Raw genomic sequence first — 24565 nt, 5'->3', positions numbered from 1 at the left:
AATTTTCTTCAGCATTCTACTCCTAGTCTGTAAACTCCCGTGATCCCCTATTACCTCTAATTGAATTATAAAATCACCCTTTTTGGCTTTTAGAACCCATCACAAACTTGCACTTTTCTACTGTCCCAGTCTTCTTACATAACACTTCAGTCTACATGTTCAGTGATCCAGCAGTATAGGCCTTTCTTCTCTTTTACACTTGCAATACCCCATATTCAAATTCCATGCTTTTTCTCTGTCTCAAGTCTATATATTTTCATTCCTTACTTATACCTTCTGGGTTCCCCCACTACATTTAAACACAATTCATCTAGCAAACTTTGTTATAGCAAACCGTTTCCCAGTGCCTTTCCTCTGAGGCTACCTTCCATTATTACTATATGTATCTTGTAAGTACAATTATTTCAAAAATTAAAAATTTGAGTTTAATAGATACAGTAGGGGCAGCTAGGTGCCTCAGTGGACAGAGAGCCATGCCTGGAGATGGAAGATACTGGGTTCAAATATGGCCTCGTTACTTCCTAGCTATATGCCTGGCTAAATTACTTAACCCCAGTTGCTTAGCCATAACTACTCTTATCCCTTAAAACTAATATTTAGTATCAGTTCTAAGACAGAAGGTAAGGGTTTAAAAAAAGCTTTAGAAATAATGGTAGTCTAATGGTTCAGCAACAAAATTTCTAAAGCAGAAGCAGACAATGCTTGCCCATCCAACTGAAGAGTGGATTTCATGTACATACTTCTACCCTCTAACTTTTTCTGTAGAGGAGAGGAATTTTCATTACCTATGCAATTTAACTTCAGAAACTGTTTCATGAGTCAAAAAATATTTTATTGTATCACACTTAGGAGTACCTTTTAAAGTACCCTTGAATGTGAAAGTTTTAGGATCAGACCTGTAGAGAGAAGAGAACTTTCTGTGTACTACTGTGTCTCTAAAAGAAAGAAGAATGTTGATCATGGCATCATGGTGAGAGGACCATCAAGTTTTAATACCACAACTTGTGTCAGGTAGCAAGATCAGGTACCCACTCCCTCTGGGGTTAGGGACTGGGACAGAACCTATGATTTCATTGGAACAGGGAATGCTTGGTGAGGAAATTTTTTCCACTATTACAGATGAACAACTGTACTCCTACTTTTAGTCTTAGAGAGTTGCTTGGGTCACCAAAAAGTTAAATGACTTTCGTGGAGTTATAGCCAGGGGTTATAGCTACTGGGGTATTTATACTAGGACTTTCTGATTCTGAGCCTGCTGCCAGTTTTACAGTGAGCTTTTCATATAGTACATGTCCAGTGGAAAAGGCATTGCCTATTTATGAGATATCAACTTTTTTAATATTAGAGCCTTGAGACATACGCATCTGGCAGTAAATCATTATGACCCTATGGGAGAGCTAGATATTTAATAAAATGAAGTAGGACTGTTTCCCTGAGGACAATCCCAAATTTAATTGGTAGGATATGCAAGAGGCTATGTTAGAAATGCTTTATGTATTTTCTCAGTCTGTTTTTTGGCTTCTATGAGTCCTTTGAGAACCTGGTGTCTTTTCTAGATCTGTCATGGATGGGCTACTGTGAATCCTTTGTGCCTTCTTGATTATCTATTTGGCAAGAAAAAGGCCATCTTTTATTTGACGTATATTTGTTCTCTTGGGTACTTAAATGGAATTAAACTTTCATTTTGTAAAAACTTTATTTGAGACTGTCACAGTAAATTCTGGGTGAAAGCAGATGACACTAAATGACATAGTTAGGTCAGCTCTGCAATCAGACCCAGGCTATGTGAACTCATGCTTGGGAAGTAGATAGTCAGTGCTCACATCTATAGGACGTGGGAAATAATTTTTGCCAAACTCCCATGAAAATGCTTTACTATTCCCTCTTTTAAAAAATCCTTACCTTCTAAGAATCAATACATTACATTGATTCCAAGCCACAAGAGTGGTAAGGGTTAGGCAATGGGGAATAACTTGTCCAAGATCCCACAGGTAGGAAGTGTCTGAGACCATATTTGAACCCAGGATCTCCCACTTCTACCCTGGTTGTCCAATTCCTCATACATGGAATTTTCATATTTAAACCAGGAACCTATGTCAGTGGTTCAAGCCTTAGTTCCTTGGACCAATTAAATCTCAGAAATGATTAAATCACAGAACAGTTATTCTTTGGTAAAGTATGATAGGGATTATCCTGGGAGAGAAGCACAGCTAATTTAGTGACTTGCCCAGGGTCACACAGCTGGGAAGTGGCTGAGAAAAGGCATCCAATTTTTAAGAAGTAAAGTAAAAACTAAAACTAAAACCCTAAACCCAAACTACATTAGACATTGTTATCATAGTAAAGAATATTTCACATCACCCTGCTCTTAAAGGTTACTTGAACAATTCTTTCCTTGTATAGAGCAAATTCTTTACTAGTATTTATTGAAGTAAATTGATTTCAATAATTCTCCATTACCTATAGAATAATTTCAGGCTCCTCAATCTGGAATTCATGAACTTTAATGTTCTAATCCCTTAAACTCCTTTCCAGAATTAGTTTCTTTCTACTCTCCTTTGCCATAGTCAGAAAGCACTATTCATGGATCTCTGCTTCCCTGGTTCTGTTCCTTTACTCATACAGTTACTTCTATCTGAAAATCTTGATTTTCCTTGTTGAGATATACACATATTCCTGATGTATTTTCTCTCCATCTTTCACACACACATGCACAGATACACACAGACAAACACACATACAGAAAGAGAACTAGTCAAACTTTACACTGAGCCATTTTAATTTTAGTGTAGCATTGTTATTTTTATTCTTTAGAGGTTTTTAATGTGGATTACCTTATTTTTATAATCAGAGATAAAAATTATTCTTGAAAGACTTTTGCATTTTTCTTTCGGATTAGAAGTACAAATGAATATTGAATTGTGAAGTCAATTGTAGTCTTAAATATTATTTTTAAAATTGAGGTCTGTTTCAAGAAGTCTGATATTGGATCCTTTTGCTAAAATTAATGAATATTCAATCAAACAGTCCCCAAGAGTTCTAAAATATGCTCACAACCCAAATGATGAATGTCAACATACTAATTTTTTCATACTAGTTCTTCTCTATGACAATAAAATATTTTGTATGTCTAATGTCATCTAATTTGATACCTGATGTGGAAATGCATTGCTTGTCTCAAAAGCCCAACTTGGTCATTATAACTGCATAATTTTTTGGCTTTATTCTACTACTCTTTACCTTTTCTTTATTACCATCATAACTTCACTTCTATGTACTTGTATGTTGAAGGACTTTGAGAGATACTCTGGACTCCAAGAAGAAGCTCTTGACATCGTCTAGTAAATAGAATTTTGTGAGAGATTTGGTGAATGAAATTGGGAGCAAATGTTTAATGTAGACAGTATATACATTTATTGATTAGAAGCTGAAAACTGTGCTTCTGGATTTTACATAGTTGTTAGGACAATACTGCTGGTATTGATTTTTTACTAACATAAATATACTATTTGGCCATGGATAAGTCACTTAACCTATCGTAGCTCAAAGCAACTTATTAAGTTATAAATATGCTGCTGAGCTATATCAGTGATCGAAATTTACTCATTAGGAATTCCCTCAGATCAATGAAATCCCAGGCATATATATTATTCTTCCCCAGCCTCAAAAAAGAAACCAGCCTTGGTGTGTTCTTCAATAATTACTCTCTATATCATATGTTTAAGCTCTTTAGTGATAAATTTATATGTACTTTTTATATTACTGAGTGACCTGGATTTATACCTGGCAGTAGATGGTGGGAGAATTGTTTGGAGAATGGAGGAGTTAGTAGGGGAGAAACAATGTAAAGGTGTCCCACAGAGCATTCTTTGATCAAAATTGGACATAAAAGTAAATTTGAATGAAGCTGTCATGACCTTCACTAGTACTATGGAAATGTAATAAGCAACCTCAAGGGTATTTTGGAATAGCATGCAAAATGTTTAATAGGGACAGTTAGGGGAATTTTATGGTTTGGAATTTCATCTTAATAAAATTTTCTTTTAGGGAGGTAAAGTATTGTGCATTTGTCTCTGTTAGAAACTGTTCCTGGCTTCAGGGTTATGCTCAATTCTTTATCAAAAACCAATCTAACAAGGACCACAGATTCTTATTTTTCTGTTTATTTCCAGGGGTTTTCCATTCAATAAAGCAAGCATCCGAATTTTATAGGGACAATTAAAGATAATTATGCTTACATCTTGGCACTCAAAGTTAATGAAAAGGTACAGACAACAAATGTATCCACAAGGACATATTTTCAGGGGCAATTAGGTGTTTGTTGGTGCACTTCAACTGAACCTGTAATTGGTCAGGAAATATCAGGGTAGCTCCCCTTGGGCTGAGTGGGCAAAGTAAAGATTTGAGAACAATTAAAATATGTCTTCCTGCAAACATTAAGCAGCAATGATAAAAGGTACAAACAAAGCATATTATCATAAAACAACTTAACTATGTAATATGAGTAGGCATAGCTCTCATGCATGTTTCTATGTGTAAAATGCATATGTATATATATATATATGTTTGTGTGTATGCAGATAATAAAATACATATGTGTGTATATATAATAGTATGTATTATATATAGGGAAACCAGGTGGCACAATGGACAGTGTTGGTCCTGTAGCTAGAAATACTCCTCTTCCCAAGTTAAAATCTGGCCTCAGACACTTACTACCTGGGCAAATTGTTTAACCCTCTTTGCCTCTCAGTTTATTCACCAACAAAATGTGATGGATAATGAAATGGCAAACCACTCTAGCATCCTTATCAAGAAAACTCTAAATGGCATCACAAAGAACTATATACAACTGACTGACAATGGCTAAACAACAACAATATAATATGCAACATGCAAATATATATGCTCATACATTCTAGAATGTATACATAACTATGGAAAGAGCAATATACTTAAAGAAAAATTTTCAATGTTGTTGTACACTCTGAAGCTAGGATTTCATGTTCAGATGTAAAAAAGACAAAAATTGAGTTCTTGATGATAGCATCCATTTTCCAAATATGCATATATGTCTCCATGCAAAAATGGTGTTTTTTTATCTCCAGCATTTAACACAATGCCTGTCACTTAGTAGGTGCCATTTTAATAAGTTTGCTGGTTAAAGTAGTATTCTTCTTAGTTCATGAAATATATGTATGCATCCTTAGCAATGCTTCCCTTTTCCTTTTTTTCAGTTTATCAGGAATTCAAAAATATCACTATATTCCTTTATTTTGTGTCTCAGGCAAGCGATAACTGTAGTTGATGTAGGAAAATTTAAAATACGAGTAACATGTATTTTTCTAAAATGCATAGTAAATCTTTTCTGTTGTTGTTTGATTTTTTTGTAATATTAATGCCAGTTTTACTTGAGCTTGATTTATTATAGTGTACTCAAGCAGAAGAATCATTCCTATGATTTTCTATAATTTAAAACTTGTGCTTAGCAGCTACTTTCATCATAGTATGGCTATTTCTTGCTATTCACAATGCTAGGGAATTGCTGCATGCAAAAACTTGTCTATATAAAGTGATCTTGGCATTTGATCAGTTTTAACATGTGAAAAAGGACTGTTACTTGAGAAAAAAATTCCCTCCACTTGAGCAAAAGAATATTAATTGAGTGAGACAAAGCAGAGAAGCGGCATGGTGTAATTAGTAGAAAACTGGCCTCGAGTCCAGAAAAGATTAAGTTTAATTTCTCCTTCTGATACCTACTGCAGAGAGATAGATGTAAATAGGTTACAGTGCTGTATTTGTAGTCAGGAATGATGGCTCAGACTTCCTCTCTGTGTGACACTAGGAAACTCATTTAGCTTTCTTGAGTCTCACTTTCTTCATCTGTAAAATGTCACTAATAATATCACAGTCCCCAAAGGATTGGGTGAGGTTCAAATGAGATAATCCATGTAAAGTACGTTAAAAATCTTTAATAGCTGTATAAATGTTGGTTGGTATTGCTGTTACTTGATACAAAGTTGAACAAGCTATTTAATTTGTGGTGCAACAGGTACTCTAAGATAATAAATTAAAGAAAGTGACAATCGACATTGGTAGGTGAAGCTTCTCACTAGGATCCCCCTGTACCAATGAGATTGCAGGACTAAGTTAAAAAAAAAAAAAGACAAAATAGCAGTGGTCAATAACCAGGTGTCCTTTTCTTTCCTTCTTTCCTTATTTTTAATTTTAGAACCAAATTTCGTAGCATCCTATGATATTGGGAACTTCACCTATTTCTTCTTCCGGGAAAATGCTGTGGAGCATGATTGTGGGAAAACTGTTTTCTCCAGGGCTGCCCGAGTTTGTAAAAATGACATCGGAGGCAGATTTTTGCTGGAAGACACATGGACCACCTTCATGAAGGCTCGGCTCAACTGTTCCCGCCCTGGAGAAGTTCCTTTTTACTACAATGAACTACAGAGTACATTTTTCCTTCCTGAACTGGATTTAATCTATGGGATATTTACCACTAATGTGTATGTAACTTTAATTTTTTAAAAAAGTAATACTTTTCAATTAATGAGCATTTATCTTTTTCATCTTCCACCAGTTTCCCACGTTAAAAAAAACACCTCATAGCAAATATGTAAAACAAATTTCCACTTTGACTTTGTCCTAAAATGTCTCATTCTGTTTTTTAAGTCTATTGCTATTTTGTTAGGAGACTGATTTTATGGTTTATCATCCATTCTCTGGAACCACGGTTGATCACTGCATTGATTAGAATTCTTTTATATTTCCTTTACAATATTTTTGTTTTTTCTGAAATGCTCCTACTCACTCTACCTCCTTTCTAGCAGTTTCACTCAGTCAAAAGAAAACCCATTTTCTTTAGCCATTGTTGCTATCTTAATTACTTTCAAGTCCCTTCCCTTTTTTCAATGGCATATTTTAATCAAATAACCTGACAGAATAGAAATGAAGGGAACCATTAGTTGGCATGGATCAAATTGATTTCTCTTGAAAATATGATGTCTAAGACTTGTACTACAAATGATTATTTAACTGAAAAAAAGTGATAATATCATATATGACCTGTAATAATGGTAAAATATGCAACCCAATTATTGTCACACTAGACGTCTCCTTATTCTCAGTCTCCAAGGTTGCAATCTCTAGTTTTGCAAATATGTTTTTGAGATTTGTTAAAATATGGCAGCCATTTCAGTGCATATGCAGCCCACAAGACTCCCTTTCACACAGAGACAGCCAACCATGCTTAAAGGAATAATGAAGGACATATAATTTGCTAAGTATGACCCTGAAAATACCTTTGAAAGTAACTCTTAAAAATCATCCATTTCCTTTAATTATGGGTGCTCTTGGGCAATCATTAACTTGTGCTGGTTCTAAGTATTCTAGGGCTGAATGTGACACCAATTTTCAGGAAGATGGCTGCCTTGGGCACTCAGCTCTGAAATGTCAGTTGTAATTAAAAGACTTTCCCCAAGAATTAACAAGGCTATTTATTCCAGCTAGAGTTCTCCTTACCTTTTGAATTTTGAATGTTGGACTAGGCAAAATATTTATAATTTTCTGTATTACTCATCTAGTTACTTTCGTATCCTAGTTATCATTGGCCTCTGATATCACACTCTGTTTAAAATTGCTATGATGACTTCCTTAAAATTCCATATAGTAATTAAGCAAGCCTATGTAACTTTTAGAAAAATCCCTCAAACTGCCCTTGATTAAAAAAAAAAAGACTTTGTATGTTGGTTACTGTTTATAATGCTTTTTTGTATCTCTATCTCATGGTTTAACTTCATGGTGGTGTGGATTAGCAAATAAAGATTAAAAATGATTTTTGAAATAAATTATTAGTACCCCAATTAGCTGTGGGTAATGATTACAATAATAGAATATAGTCATCCCTAAAACTTATTTTTACCATACTCTTGAACTGAATAATAGATAATATGTACATGTCCTTTTAAGGGTAGCAAAATTTTTAAATATGGTAATCCATTTGACCTTCATAACAGTCATATGAAATAGAGTGTGTTATTGTTATTCCCATTTTACAAATGAGAAAATTAAGACTGATAGAAGTTAATGACTAGGCCAGAGTCACACAGTAAGAGACAGGACGATACAGTGGATAGAGCACTGGTTTTGGAGCCAGAAGTCCTGTATTCAAATCCTCTGCTAACATTTATTACTCTTTAAACCTTAGGTAAGCCATTTAACCATTTCATTCCCATTGTGTGAAAAATGCAGTTCCAAAAGTCCTATACATTTAAAATGTCAAAGACTGATCAAAGGAATTTCTAGTCTCACACATATTGTTAATTGCTGTGCCCAATTTTTCATTCAAAAAAGTTCAGAGTATATTAAGTTTATAGTTAGAGAGGATCTCAAAGGCTATCATGTCCACCTCTCCCTTCCTTTTACAGATTAGACAGCAAGGGCCTAAAAGATATAAATGACTTGCTCAGGGATGGGGTTTGAGTCCAGATATTCAGGACCCCAACTCTAGCACTGTCCACTAAATAATACTTCTCTCAGTTCTGAAGAATTTCATTTAAAAAAACAACTAAGAAATGTAGTATTTTATTTAACATTAAAAATATTTGACTACAGAGATAGCATCCAGATGTCCCTAGCAGGGAAAGTTAATATGTTTGTTCCTAAGTAAAAATCAACAGCAAGTCAGGAAACATTTACATTTGTTTCTATTTTGGGTAGACTTTTTTTTAAAACTACTAAGGGCCATCAACAGAATAGAAAATCAATTTCTCTTTTGTAAAATGAGGAAATTGAATGTGATGAGCTCTAATGTTACTTCTTTTTCTATAATTTCTTGATTGCATATGTCTGAATTCAGTTTAGGGACATAGGGCAGTATAAATCAAATGAATTTAATTCAGTAGGTTTAAGTGAGAGCAGGAAAAGGCTAAGAAAAATGTAAAAGAAAAAGTAAAAGCATTTTATGTTGCTCCTTTTAAAATTAAAATATAATTTAAAATTTTTGGAACATTTGGAAAAGCCTAACACTTCAAATTTATACAATATTCTTGTTTCCTACTCGTGTTATTCTTGCCAGAATGATGAGTTTATCTAAAGTCAAAGTCAATATAAAATACGGAAGAACTCCCCAAGACCAAAGTGGTTAGAGGAAGTATAAAATATTGAAAGAAAGGAAGAAAAAAGATGACAAAGGAAGGAGTTGGAAAGACACCATCTTACTTCTAATTTCTATGATCCCACCCAGCTAGGTATACTTTCTTGTTTCCTGAAGACCTATTTCCCCACCTAACCAAAAGTCTGCCCAACAAATCTATGATTCTCTTAAGAGCTAGCGTTTATATGGCACTTTATAAATACTTAATTTATCTTCACAAAGTCCTTCCATATTGGTACTATTGTTATAGTCATTTTACAGAAGAGGGTACTAAGGCCAAAAGATTAAGTGGCTTGTGACACAGCTAGTAAGTCTTTGAAGCAGAACTGGAATTTAGGTCTTCCTTAGTCTAAATCCCACACTCTATGCATTGTGCCATCTACCTATATTAAAAAAAAAGGAATTGTACCCCCTTTTCTGCTATTCTGGCAAAATAGAATCAATGCCACCCTCTTTCTGAATGACCAGATTCTACCCACTCAAAAAAAATCTTGTTGTCCATATTATTGCCTATCAAACTATAGTTTTAAGACTTCTTTTCCATCATCAGATGTCTAAAATAACCCATTTCTTTAATTTAAAAAATGGTCTTTCTTTCTCTATTTCCAATCAACTGTACTTACTCCTTACCACTGGCATTAAAAAAAAGATTTTTCCTGGTATCCTAGGATCCCAGATTGACAGCTGGATGGGATCTTAGCCATCATATAATATGAAGTCCTAATTTTACAGATAAAAAAAAGAACCCATGGAGCTTAAGTTGCTAGCTAATACAGGTAGTATTAGAAGCCTAATGTCAAGACTCCATAGCCAGTCATGGGGACACATTAAACCAAATTCCAATTAAGGCCAAAGATTCATTTTTCACTATATGAAATAGTTCTATAATGACATTTTACTTATTTTTATAGTAAGAATGCCAAAGCTAAAAATACAACTATGGCAGTGCTTGAGGAATGTTCTTCATTGATTCTGTCGTCCTTAAAGAAATTTCCATTTTGCTTAATGAAATTATAGAATAGTAAAGTGGATAGGGACTTGGATATCATTTTTTATCACTGATTTGACAATTTGCTTATCAAATATTTTTAATTGTCTGCTGTGTATAGTACATCTCTCCTAGGGTAGTCTGATGTTTTATAAAGTATTATTCTTGATATCTAGGAGTATTCCTTCTACTATAGACTGTAAGGCAAATTACTCCTATAGATAATATTTTATTGCATTTGTAAATCAACAAAATGCTATGTGAGGGTGAAGATTATAACTGAATTCAGTTATGTGGAAGGAATCCTTCACAATACTGCATTTGACTTGGACTTTAAAGAAGGAGTAGGAGGCATTCAAGAGGTAAATGAGGTAGGTTGATGTTCCAAGCATCAAAAATAGTGTGAGTAAAACAAGGAAGGAAGGTCCATGGTATGGTTTGTGGTAGAGGATAAATCAGATTGGCAGGAGAACAGAGTGTATAGATGGCAGTACTGGAATAACACCAGATTATGCAGAACCTTGAATGCCAGACAAAGAAAACGGAATTTTCCTTTCTAAGTAAAAAGGAAATCCTAAAAAATTTTTGAGCGTAGAAATGACATGGCCAGGTCTATGCAAAGAAATGATTGTGATGATTCTCGTGGAGGCTGGGTTATGCGGGGAGGAAAAAGAGACAGAAAGTCCCATTAAGCAGTTAGTTATTGCAAAAAGTCAGTTGCTGGTTGTTAAGAGTGATAAAAGATTATAGAATAAGATAGTGATAAAAGTGATAGACAGGAACTGGTTTGGGTGATATTGCAGAGATGAAATCAAGTGAACTTGAGAACTTATTGGATAAGGGTAGCTAGGCAGTACAGTGGACTAGAACAATGAATGGGCTTGGAGTAAGGAAAAGTCATCTTCATGAGTTCAAATCTGACCTTGGACACTACCTGTGTGACCTTGGGAAAATCACTTAATTGTTGCCTCATTTTCTTTATCTATAAAATGAACTAGAGAAAGAAAGGGAAACCATTCCAACTCCATTACCAGGAAAACCCCAAGTGAGGTCATGAAGACTTGGACAGAACTGAAAAATGACTGAACAGCAACAAAATAGAAATTAAAAAGACATTACATACCTAAAATAAATACCTTTATAGCCTAGTAGACAGACAGACAAAGTAAAAATTAGAATCCATGACTTCAACAACCTTATATTCTAATGAGGGGAGGAAAATGCACAAAAAGGGAGCTGCAATGAGTATGTAGGGATTAGAGTTCATATGTGGAGGCATGAGTTAGACTTCTGAAAAATGAGAAAGAGGCCTGGATTCAGTCAATAAAAGACAAAAGCTCAATTATTAGGGCTGAGAGTGTTGCACAGGTGGAGTCCAAGTTTCTACTGGGAAGATGGTGGAAATGATGTCCAGAAAGTAGGGCAGCGTGGTTTGGTTATTATTGTAGGCTTTAATTTGGACAATAAAAGGCACATGTTCAACTATAAGAACCCAGGATAACTCTGGGGCTGGAGGTCACTATTATAGTTAGAAGGAGGTAGGATTGTGAACACAATACATTGGCTAAATTTTGGAGTCACAGTCAGAAATAGTGAAGTCCTAAGGAAAAGCAAGATTCTGGGGGAAGCATTTATACATCATTTTTGACTATGTGGATTTGATTTTATATATTCAGACATCCAATCTGGAAGGCAGTTGACCTTTTGATAGTATTTCTAGTCTAGGCAATATATATCAATATAGAGAAAAAGAAAGCAGTATGTACAGAAGATATAGGAAAGCTGTGAACTTTATGGCTTATGAAACCATAAAACTAGGGTGACAATAAGCAGCAATATGTAACTATGAAAACCCCTTTGAAAATCCTATTGCTTGCACTGCATTTAATAATTGACCCTTAGTGTCAGTTGCGAACAGCAAAACATCTGTGATTTCTCTTTTGATGTGAAGGGAGTTGGTTGATAGTAAATGGATATAATTGCTGAGCTGGTAAAAACTAGTTCCTTGCCAAGCAGGAAGTCCTCATAAGTCAGATTTTCTCTTATAAATATTGATATGAAGTAATTTTAAGAATGATCACTGCATTTAAAAAAATTTCCTTTCCACTTCAAACCAATGTCCAAATGAAATTTAATTTTGCAAAATTACATTTTGCTTAAAGTTGAATCTTAGAATTCTGTCAGTCTCCATAAACAACTTTTTGTTGGTTCCTTTATTTAAAAATATATTTAGTGGTTTAAAATGTTTGTGTCAATGTTGCATTACACTTTTCCTTTTATTTTTTGTAGCCAATGATGCGTCTTCCCCCCAAACCACAAAACTCTATTTAAGTGATTGCTATAGAGAAGGCTTCCAGGATAAGTAAACAGAGGGCAAATGTGAGAACAAGGGGAGAGGCGACTTGGATCCTCATTTACAAACCAGAGCAAAAGCCTTTATCTTAGGGAGTTTGAAAATAGTATGTGACTCTTCAAATATCTTTATCAGCAAATCATTACAGTTTCATGAATTAAAGCAATCCTTCTGACAGAATTAAAAGTCATAGAGTTAATTGTCAAGAACCTTCTGTTTAAATCACTGTCTTTGTTCCCCCACACAGAAATTACTGAAAATTACCATTAATTATTTTGATTTAACTTTTTTAGGAACCTTAAATAGGCAGTATTCAGGAGGGACTATAAAACTAGCTTTCACAAGAAAAAAGAGAAAAACAACAACATGCTAGTGGATTCCTTTGTAGCATTTTAATTTTTTTTTAACTTTCCCACAGGAACAGTATAGCTGCTTCTGCTGTGTGCGTGTTCAATTTGAGTGCCATCTCTCAGGCATTCAATGGACCTTTCAAATACCAGGAAAATTCTCGCTCAGCTTGGCTACCTTACCCGAATCCCAATCCCAACTTCCAGGTAATTTCTGAGGATAAGAGGACATCACTTCTTGTTCACTTGTCTCCCAAAGAAGCCAAGAATTTTTGTGTGTAGCTAGATGAAAATGTAAATCTCTTTAGGGACTGAGGGAAAATGATGGTCTGTTTGTTTCCCAATACCCAGAGAGGTACCTTACAGTAAGATGTGCTTAATAAAGGTTTGTTGAGTTTTGTTTTTTTTTTTAATTGGAATATGGATCACACCTCAGGTAGCTGTTTTCTGTGGACAGATTCGGAAACACAAACATTAAAGCAGATACAGTGAAAATGCTGCTTTTTGTAAATAATAGTGACAATAAATTAAGGACAAAAAAAGACAAAAAGGGCTCCCATCACAGACTAGTAGCAAGTCCTAAATTAAAAGTAATTATTATGCATTTTCATACTTCAGAAACAGTCATCTCTAATGAATGTCACCCTAATTAGACAAATCCTTGAATATAATATAGTAGATACACCTAAAGAAAATCAGAAGCATTTATTTGTAAACTACACATCCATTTTCATACTCCTAAAATGTTATTGTATGTTACATTAAAAAGTACTATGATTTGAAATGGGAAATAAAGAGGAAGATGCCTTTCATCTATGGATTTTAAAAAACCTGGCAAAATGACTTTTAATAATTTTATTTGGACATAAACAAAAAATTGAGTTTGAGACAATTGATTATTTGCTGAGGTTACAAACCATCATCAGGTACTTTTGAGTTGTAAACATATATTTGAGGGCATTTGAGATATTCTCATTAGTTATTCATATGAGTTTAATGAGGGGGCCAGGGAAAGAGAAATAAATGCACGTGCTTTGTAAATCACAGCTGGCCTGTAGAGCTAATGAAGTTGGCACCTCAACAAGAAACAAACAGACTAATTTCCTTACTTAAAGATATATGGAGAAGGCAGCATGATGGTATAGCAGGTTAGAGAACTGCCCTCAGAACCAGGAAGACCTGAATTCAAGTCTTGTCTCTGACTCATCCTGGGTATGTGACTTGGAATGTCATTTACTTTCTCAATGTTCTGGGAAACTCTCTGAGACTCTCATCTGTAGATAGGTGCTGATCCAAAGTTATAGAGTATGTTTCCTCACCTTGGAATTCTCTACATCATCAGAATTATAGAATAAATCTTCTTCCCCATCCTTTAAGATATAAGGATAGAATTCTTAATGAAATTAATAATTTTAATTATACTGAATTTTAGTCAATATTCTGAATATTGAAAGACAAAATTTCCCATCTATCCTTCTTACAGGGTGAGATATAACAATGCTCTTCTAATTGTTATATACTTTCATTAAATTTAATTTCTGTTAAAGACCAGATCTCAATCAGCCTTGTAGTGCAGGACCAACCCCATTACTAATCAACATGGGAAATTTTGACATACCTCTTTTTCTGACTCAGGCCATTTTACCCTTCCTTAGCCATCTTAGCTCTTGCTCTGGGTATGAAGTTGGGTAGGAGTGGTGAGGTCACCATATTGGTGTCAATCAGTTTAGCCTGATGTTACTCAGAAATCCCAGGCTTAAGAGATCCATCAAGCTTCTGCCTTCATGGTCCCTGGAATTACAGGTGCCTGCCACCGTGCCTATTTTACAGCTCTGCTTTTGAAAAAATGAAGGCCAAATCTCCCAGAAGAATTTAAAAGGATAAAGTTAAAGTAAAATGTGGAGTTTAATAATATTCATAGACACATTTAAGTTTTATGTTTTCTGCTAAGGGATTCTCAGTGAACTGACATAATAAACAATACTATAACTTGGTAAATCTCCAGTGGGTCTCAGGAATATCAAATTTGTAACAGTTCCCCCACACAAGATTTTCCCTTGTAACCTGATATTCTAAAAAGTGAAATATTTGCTATACTTTATATTTCATAATTTTACAAGAATCATATTCTATCTTGAATGACACCTACAGACATTGAGTATGTGTCTCATGCTCTGTAGCCCATTTTGCCTGGAATAAAACTTGAGATTTTATTGCATTGAAATCATATGTGTAGTATGATGAGCTGGGTACCAAATTTTTAATAGATGGTGACTATATTTAAGTTGGTTGGTTGTTTTTCATTGTTTGGCTTGTAAGACATTTACAATTCTATGAACAATATTCCATCCTTGTTCATCTTGATTTAAACAGCTTTGTTCTAGTTTTAAAGAAAAAATAAGAGAAGGTAGATATCCTGGATACTTTCTTTCATAATGGCATTTAATTCTTTGCAACTTGCTTCTATTTATTTTACCAGTGTTATTTCACCTTGTTCCTCTTCATATATTCTGTGGCCCAGCCAAATCTGTCCTCTTGCTGTTTCTTCTATTTCACACTCTATTTCCCATTTCTGTATTTTTTTCCAATTGCTAGCCACCATGCCTGGATTCCACACCTTCTACATTTCCTACCTCTTAGAATCCTTTGTTTCCTTCAAAACCCATTTCAAGCAGCATTTTTTATTTGAAAATTTTTATTTAATTGATTTAGAATATTTTTTCATGGTTACATGATTCACATTCTTTCCCTCCCCTCCTCTCACCCCCTTCCCATAGCCAATGAGCAATTCCACTGGGTTTTACATGTGTCCTTGATCAAGACCTATTTCCATATTATTAATATTTGCATTAGGGTGATTGTTTAGAGTCTACATCCCTAGTCATATCCCCGTCGATCAATGTGATCAAGCAGTTGTTTTTCTTCTGTGTTTCTACTCCCATAGTTCTTCCTCTGAATGTGAATAGCGTTCTTTCTCATAAGTCCCTCAGAATTGTCCTGGAGCATTGCATTGTTGCTAGTAGAGAAGTCCATTACATTCGATTGTACCTCAGTGTATTGGTCTCTGTGTACAATGTTCTTCTGGTCCTACTCCTTTCACTCTGCATCAATTCCTGGAGGTCTTTCCAGTTCACATGGAATTCCTCCAATTCATTATTTCTTTTAGCACAATAGTATTCCATCACCAACAGATACCACAATTTGTTCAGCCATTTCCCAATCTAAAGACATACCCTAATTTTCCATTTTTTTTTGCCACCACAAAGGGCGCAGCTATAAATATTTTTGTGCAAGTCTTTTTCTATATTACCTCTTTGGGGTATAAACCCAGCAGTAGTATGCCTGGATCAAAGGGTCTTTTAAAGCCCTTTGGGCATAGTTCCTAATTTCAAACAATACTTTTTACTTGAATATATTCTTGCTGTTTGCTTTCCCCCTCAACATTCACTTCTAAACCCCCCAAATCTTCTAAGAGTCATTATCAGTTTCACCCCACAGTGACTCTCACAGGAGGGAAAAAAGGAGAAACATTGCTCATTTCTGTTTGAGGACAATCTATTTAATTTTATACTGTGGTCATAAACAGTTTTTACAAACCCAACCTTAAAGAAAGTTTTGAGAAGAATTTGGAACATGTGATGTTTAAAGTAGTGACTTACATGCATAATCAGAGATCATTTAAAAATATTCATTACTAAAAGAGTCTAAAATTTCACTTGGCATTATGGTGTTGGATAAATCATCCTGTTACATAATTATAAGAAAAATGTGTTATATATACATATGTATTTGTATACATACACATAGAAGCCCACACAAAAAATTAAACCCTTATCTTCCATTTTAGACTTAATACTGAGTATTACTTCCAAGGCAGAAGAGCAATAAGGCTAGGCAATTGAGATTAAATGACTTATGTGGGCTCACAAGCTAGAAAGTGTCTAGGGCAGTGATGGGCAAACTACCACCATCGGGCCAGATGTGGCCCCTTGAAATATTCTATCCAGCTGCATGACATTATTCCTAATCTGACAAATACAATGAGGAGGATACAATATACTGAAACTTTGAAAGAGTTGCATTAAAAACAGACTGACAAATGAGCATTTCCTTTCCTTTGGCCCCCTCTTTAAAAAGTTTGCACATCACTGGTCTAGGGCTATATTTGAACCACCTGTCTCTCTAGGCCTGGCTCTCTATCCACTTAGCCACCTACCTGTCCCTGATTTCTATATTTTTTAACTAATAAGTTTAAATTCCATCTTCTCTTTCTAAGAAAATGCATATTAGGGACAGTATTAGAAAGGACAAAGAATCCTCATAATTAGGCTCTTGAGGCAATTTATGTCCTCAGGGGAAAAGAGAATGACTAATAAGTAAGGCTCTGAATTACCAGAGAGCTTTGCCTTGTAGCATTCCCTGTGTTTAGGGGCAGGTAGGGGAATATCTTTGATCTCCATTCACATAGGGAAGGGCTATCAGGGCTCCGTGTGCTGTGGTCACAATGCTCAACAAACTGTAATTCTAAATGTACATGTTTTGCTTTCATAAAACTAGTTGAGTAAAATCCAAGTTGGTAGTTCAAAATCAAAACTTTTACTTTCATACACACATATGCACATATGTGTAGCTACATGTCTCTGGGTATAGATAGATAGATAGATAGTCAGGTGGACCCTTCCATTTAAAGTTCTAAAAATCTAAATCTCTTTTATGCTTGAATCAGCACCATAAAACCACATTTAACTTGTTATTATGGTTAATGATTGAGCTTTTTTCTTATGATTATGTAGTTTGTCTTGATAGAGTGCTTGACAATTCATAATGTGCTTCCTTCAAAACAAATGCTTCCAGACCATTCTTTGTCTCCATGAGTCAGCAGCCTTATCTTCTCAACTTCATCTTTCTGTGCCATCAGTCTATTTCTTTATTGCCTTGTTCTGTCCTTTCTCATTGGGTTCAGCACCTGATTACAATCTTTCTCTCTAACTCAATCTCTGCCCTCATCCCTGAGCAGAAACATTTTCTCAATAAATATTTTGATCTTTTCATACAACCCTTGGTCTCCCAGGTTCCCTATTTCTTCAATTCCCATGATATTTATCTTCATTCTATCTCAGTATCTGCACACATGGTATTATCATATTTCATAAGCACCCATGACTGATACTTTTTCCATGACTAATGAATTCTACAATTTGTAATCCCTGATTATAACCTCCAAGCCTTAAGTCTCTCATCACTTCCCATTTTAAAAAAATGTAATATCTAATCTTGCTACTCTTTCCCATTCTCCTAGCCCCTTTTCTGTTACTTGGTATCCTCTCTTTTATTCTTCTTTTTTTAACCATATAGTTAATGAGTTCAACTATATGGTTTTTTTCTACATTTGTATCCTTTGCCTAATAATGCTATAGGTCAGTCAACCATTCGATGAGTGCCTGGCATTATACTAAGTGCCAGAGATACAATTTAAAGCAGAACACACTCCCTACTCTCAAAGATCTCATAGCCTAATGAAGGATAAGTAAGGAAAACAATTCAGATATATACTGGACATTGGGAATAAACAATAAATGGAAAACTACTGGCATTAATGAGAATCAGAAAGGACTTATAAAATATGGGATTACCTGGCGCTTGAAGAAAACCAGTGAAACCATGAGGCAAAGTGAAGGAAAGAGAAGAGGTGTTTATATTTTACTAAAACCCAACTATATCTTTGCTTTTTCACTCCTATTAAAATGTTAATGAACACTTCTGGAAAAAATGAAGCTTTACTGGCCACTAAAGATTTATGTTATCTTATCTCAGCTGAGCCTTACTGTTGCATAGGGTTTATTTTTATTTTTTCTGACTGATTCTCTATTCCAGTGACCCAAGAGATAGTCTCATATCTGTCCTCTTACATCCCCCCTCCTCTTCATTTCCTGCCAGGATGTTGCCTCCTATTTAGTGGGGAAAAGGCAGCTATGTTTTCTAACCCTCCTCATTTTTGTTCTTATTTTTTAATAATGATTTTTATCTCTATCTTTTGCTCCTTGCTTCAGGCTTTGGTGAATGGCACTTCTTCCTCTTGCCAACACTAAACTTCATCTTTTCCTTGATCTCATATTTAATGTCTTCAAAGAGTTTTTTACCCAGTCAAATAGTCTCTACTCCAGCTTAGGCCTTTATCTTTTCACATCTAAATTATTACCTCTTGCTTCCTAAAATCTCCCTACTTCCATGCTCTTTCTTCTTCAATTCATCCTCTGAATAATGTATCAGAGTAGTATTTCCAAAACATAAGTCTGACCATGTTATAAAATCTTCATTGTCTTCCTATTAACTTTAGTATAAAGTATAAACTTCTTACCTTGATATTCATTTTGATCTCTTCATAATATAAGTCCAATTTACCTTTCCAGGTTTATTTCATATTCTTTACCATCATATACTGTATATTTAGACAAATTGGTCTCTTCTATCTATCAAAGAAAGTGGACATTTCATCCCATTTTTCTGTTCCTTTTCCACAGGCTGTCCCTAATGCCTAGAAGGTACACCATCGTAATCTCAACTTCTTAAAATCACTAGCTTCCTTCAAGGTTCTTCTAAAGAGCCTTTTGAATCATGATTCATCCATACACAAGGCATATGTATTCTCTTTCACTTAAATTATATGCTTGTTATTTATGTAAACATGTTGTAGTTTTCCAAATATATTTGAAATCCTTTATATTCATAGGATTATTTTACCAAAAATAAAAAATATAACCTCAGTGCATTCAATATAGTAGATCTAATAAGTACCTAATGAGTTGAATTGCTAAATAAATATATAGGGTTAAATATTTCCTTTTAGATGACTTTTGGGCTTAAACAGACTACATTTCCCTGACAGACTCCATATTGGATAGTTGTATCCAAGAGTTGTCCAAGGTTGTGTATCATCATCATAGTAATTACAATAATAAACTTGTATTGATCTCTTTCCTCTGATCAGGGCACTTTGCTAAATTTTGGTGCTATGCTCATTCAAATCTTTTTGTTATAGATCAGAAGAGAGGATATATATATATATACATATATATACACATATATGTATATGTATATGCACATGAGTATATATATATATACATATACATATATATTAAATAAGGCAACACAGAATGCTTTTGTAAAAATAATCAATTTATCAACAGTTATTTATTAAATATCTGTCCTATCCCAAGCACTATGTTGGTGCTAGGAAGAGCAAATAATTAAGCAACACTACTCACAAGGAGTTTATATTATAATCGAATGGACCACAAGTACATCACACACATAGATTATAAAATGCATATATATGTATATGCTACACATATAATGGTAATACGTTCAAATATGTACAAAATAGTTAAGGTAGTTTTAGAGTTTATAATTTGGGACACTAGAAAGGAGCCCATACATTTTATGATTCTTGGGTTACATCTTAAGAGAGGATATGAGGCAAATGTAATGAGTATATTCACTAAAGATATATAGAATGACCAGTCCAAAAGCAAGGAAATCAGAGATGTAGTATAGTATGTGAGGAAGATCAATGGAATAAGATAGAATATGTAATATAACATAATCTAATTTAACATATTACCAACTGGCAATTTTGCTGGATTAGAAATAAACAAGACTGGAAAGATAAGTTGGTACAAGGTTGTGTTGCTCTTTAAAAACTAAACAAAGCAGTTTGTTATTTACTAGAGACAATGACTAGAGATCCTAGCAACTGGAGTTGGCTGAGTAGAGGAATCATATGACAGATCTCCTCTTAAGAAAAATTTCTTTGTCAACAATATGGGACAGTGGTTAGAGAGACCTGAAGGAGGAAAACCACTTAGGAGGTTATTCAATGACTGACAGAAAAGTTAATAAATTTCCATCAAAAGAAGATGAAACCTATTTAATTGAAAAGAAAGAGTCAGATTCAAGAGATATTATGAAGGGAGAAATGGCAAAATTTGGCAAAGTATCAGAGACTGAATGGTAAAGATCATGCCAAGATTATCAACCGAGACATTGAAAAAATGGTGGTGCCTTTGACTAGAGTAAATAGAGAAGCTTGAAAGACAGAAGGTTTATTTAGTCACAAGAAGTTACTAAAAAAAACCTGAATAGTTTGGCATTACAGACTTAGTCGTTATATCTCTTTTAGGAAGAGTAGTCATTTCCTTTCAAATATGTCCCTTAGCTATCTCAGAGAAAGAATAAAGGGCTAGATATGCTTGAATAAGATATGCTCTCATACTCTTTTCCTATAGACAAGGTACTATTTGCTGACATGGTGGTTGTCAAATAAATTAATTATTAGAATGATCATATTTTCTTTGGTATTTACCTATTTAACAAGTGTTCTATATTTTGGTCCTGTGACAGAATTAAAATGAATCATATTCTATCTGGGACACTAGATTCCTATGTAGACTGGGAAGGCACTGTGGATGACCTTTAAATTTCCTTAGGATTCTGTTATAAGCTTACTGTTAACATAGCATCTCTATCACATTATTCCACATGCTAGAAGCTGTAACTTCTATTTAAGAGGGAACCCCCCAAAAAACTTTCAGTTCTTTATATTAGCACCTCTGAGTTGCTATAAAGCCAAATTCCAGACTTGTCAAGTTGTGAATGATAGTTTCAGATTGGTATAGATAGTGAAATTCAAGTCTATAAAAGTTCCCATATTACATTCTGATGAAGGTAAATCAAATTTAAACTGGGATTTTCAGTTTAAGAGAAATGAAAAAAGGTTCCTGATCCCTTCACTCATACTTCTGCTTCATGTCAGTCAAAGACACCTCACTAACTCCTTCCAACTCATATCAACCAAATATTTAAAGAAAAAATGATGAGCTGTACTTTATTGTTAGTTCCTACTCAAATGACGTTAACTTCAATTTCAGCAATTTTTAGAAAGTATGATTTAAAAAAAATATTTGCATGTACAAAATCCCAGTTGATTATTTTCTCTCTACCTGAAATATACATAAGCAAATTTTGCTATGTTGTGAATTTCTAAGACTATTCAGAAAGAAAGAAACTCTATTTCTTATAGTTTGGGCGCACTGTTATGAAGGAACTAAGCCAGCACAGTTTTTGTGTGTGTGTGTAACTTTATGTGAATGATGTTGAAGCAATATTACACCTTTCACAGATGAAATAGCAGTGTTCTGTTTCCATGTAATCCATTTATAGCTGTATATACCCATTACTCCTATGGGAAATGTAATAAATCTTTGTAATGTTCTTGAATTCTGCGTTTTGAATTTGGATCTCTGATTTAGGCGATAGATGTGATAAAATGCACTTAGCCAGACAACTCCATGTGACTACAAGTGAGCTGAGAAGTTATTGTGCATTGGTTATTCTAGCTAAAGTTAGCATTCACTTACACTCAATATTTTTACTCTTTCTCTATGCTCTTCAGAAATTATGATATGACTGAAAAATGTTCAAATGTGTAGGGTGCTGATATTCAGGATACTGTAAAAAAGAAATACCTACTCTAACCAATTTCACTGTGTTTATATGTGCTGTGTGTAGACACACATGCATATAAACATATACTGCATGTATGTAATCTAAATTCACATGTACATTAAATGCATACATATGTTTATGTGTATGTGTGTTTGTACATATACATTTATAAGTATATGTATGTACGTGGAGATGCATATATAGATACAAAGATACATAGCATTATATAGAATTGTACAATCTCAATGCAAAATTCAAGCTAGTAGCTTTGTATCCTGCTGTCATGTTTGCCCAGATCAGTTATAATGTGACAAATGATTCTTCTTTCCTTAATTTCAGTGTGGTACAGTAGACCAAGGCTTATATGTGAACCTGACAGAAAGAAACCTTCAAGATGCTCAAAAGTTCATTCTAATGCATGAGGTAGTGCAGCCCGTTACTACAGTTCCATACTTCATGGAAGACAACACTCGATTTTCTCATGTTGTAGTAGATGTCGTTCAAGGCAAAGACATGCTTTTCCATATCATCTATCTGGCTACAGGTAAGAATTTTCCATTCTGCAGATGTATACGTTCTTACTTTCGAAAATTTTAATCTATACATTCAAGCTTTGACTTTCTCTTCCTCCCATTTGTTACTACCAAACTCCTTGTCATCCCATTCCAATCCCACAGACATAGAATAGTTACCTTTCTATTTCTTCTCAGAAGTTCTAATGTTTAACAATCTATTTATCTTTTTTAGAAGAAAGATGAGTGATGTTTTATTTCTTAGCTACTATATAAAGGATTCATAAAATAATATCTTTTTTTTACAGAATATAATATATGCCACTTAAAGTGTTTGAATTCTTTGTTGAATGACATTGTTAGGAGGACTTCTAATCTGGAGCTGTATGAAAATGTCATCTCCAACTAATAATTTTATACATAAGACATAATTCTCCTCCCACAGTCTTTCCAGGAGTATCCTAGTGAGCAAAAATGCTTTAGGTTAGTTCTACAGAAAATTTAAGGGAGAAATTATATTAATTTCTAAATGACAATGTGCTTTATTAAATTTTATAGTTAAATGCAATTTCTGAAAGGCTGCAGTATATAATTTCAAGGGTGGGTAATAAATAATTCTGCATTGAAGCAACACGATATAAAAAAATTCAACCTTTGAATTAAGATGTCTTAGGTTTAAGTGTTGTGTTTGACACATACTGATTATATGACTTTGGATATGTCACTTTACACTTGTTTCAGGCAACTCTATTAAGATTATAAATTATAGATTAATTATGCATCTGAACTGTTGGAAGGTTTCCACACTGAGAGTTTTTTAAAGTAATGGAATCACAGACGCATATGAATAATACAAAAACAGCTGAAACAACTCAACACAGATTATAGGACTACATCAAAATTAAGATAATTACATCTATGTCTTTTTGTTACCCTTTTTTAATTCTGAATTTTATATATTTCCACATAAAAAAGAAAAAGATTACACATAAATGAAATCACAAATATCTTATATGTTTAACTTACTTTTCTTCATAGCTACATAATAAATCCCTTCCACAAATGTCCAGCCTCTATCCACCCTCCCCGTATCAGGAAAGGTATTACCCAAGAGACCAAAATGAAACAATTAAAATAATATGAAACCACAGTCAAGTTCATATAGGATATAGCAGCTAAACTGGTAAAAGTAGCAGAGGGTCTAGAATGTGATATTTTAGAAGGAGAAGGGGTAAGGATTACAATGCAGAATCACCTATCTATCAAAACTGAGTATAATCCTTCACAGGACAAAAAAATAAATATTTTTAAATAGACTTTCAAGCATTCCTAATGAAAGACCTGAGGTGAATAGAAAATTAAAGTTGATATTGAATTACAAGATTTAAGAGAAGCATTAAAAGGTAAGTATGAAAGAGAAATCATGAGTCAATAAGGATAAACTGTTTACATTCTTATGGGAAGATGATACATAACTCTTAAGAACTTTATTATTAGTAGTACATTAGAAGGATTCTACAAAGACAAAGAACTTTGAGTATGAGTTGATTTTGTTGGAATGATGTTTAAAAAAAAGATGAAGGTGTGAGAAAGAGAAGTGCCCTTGTAAAAGATAGAGGTAGAAAAGATAAAATCATGTCACATAAAAGAGGTATACAAGGAAGAGCTTTTACAGTATGAGGAGGGAGATGGTTA

General features: G+C 34.1%; 1 protein-coding gene across 1 annotated transcript in view; it reads left to right on the top strand.

The window, feature by feature from the left end:
* Nucleotides 1-24565, top strand: part of SEMA5A (semaphorin 5A) — a 445552-nt gene that overhangs the window by 200970 nt on the left and 220017 nt on the right. The window contains exons 7-9 of the mRNA XM_044665417.1: nt 6233-6518; nt 12926-13061; nt 22698-22902. Coding sequence (XP_044521352.1) covers nt 6233-6518; nt 12926-13061; nt 22698-22902 — 627 coding nt within the window. The remainder of the gene's footprint in view (nt 1-6232; nt 6519-12925; nt 13062-22697; nt 22903-24565) is intronic.

The sequence above is a fragment of the Gracilinanus agilis genome, chromosome 1, assembly GCF_016433145.1.
Source record: "Gracilinanus agilis isolate LMUSP501 chromosome 1, AgileGrace, whole genome shotgun sequence".
Taxonomy (NCBI): Eukaryota; Metazoa; Chordata; class Mammalia; order Didelphimorphia; family Didelphidae; genus Gracilinanus; species Gracilinanus agilis.
This window is presented reverse-complemented; position numbering and strand designations above follow the sequence as displayed.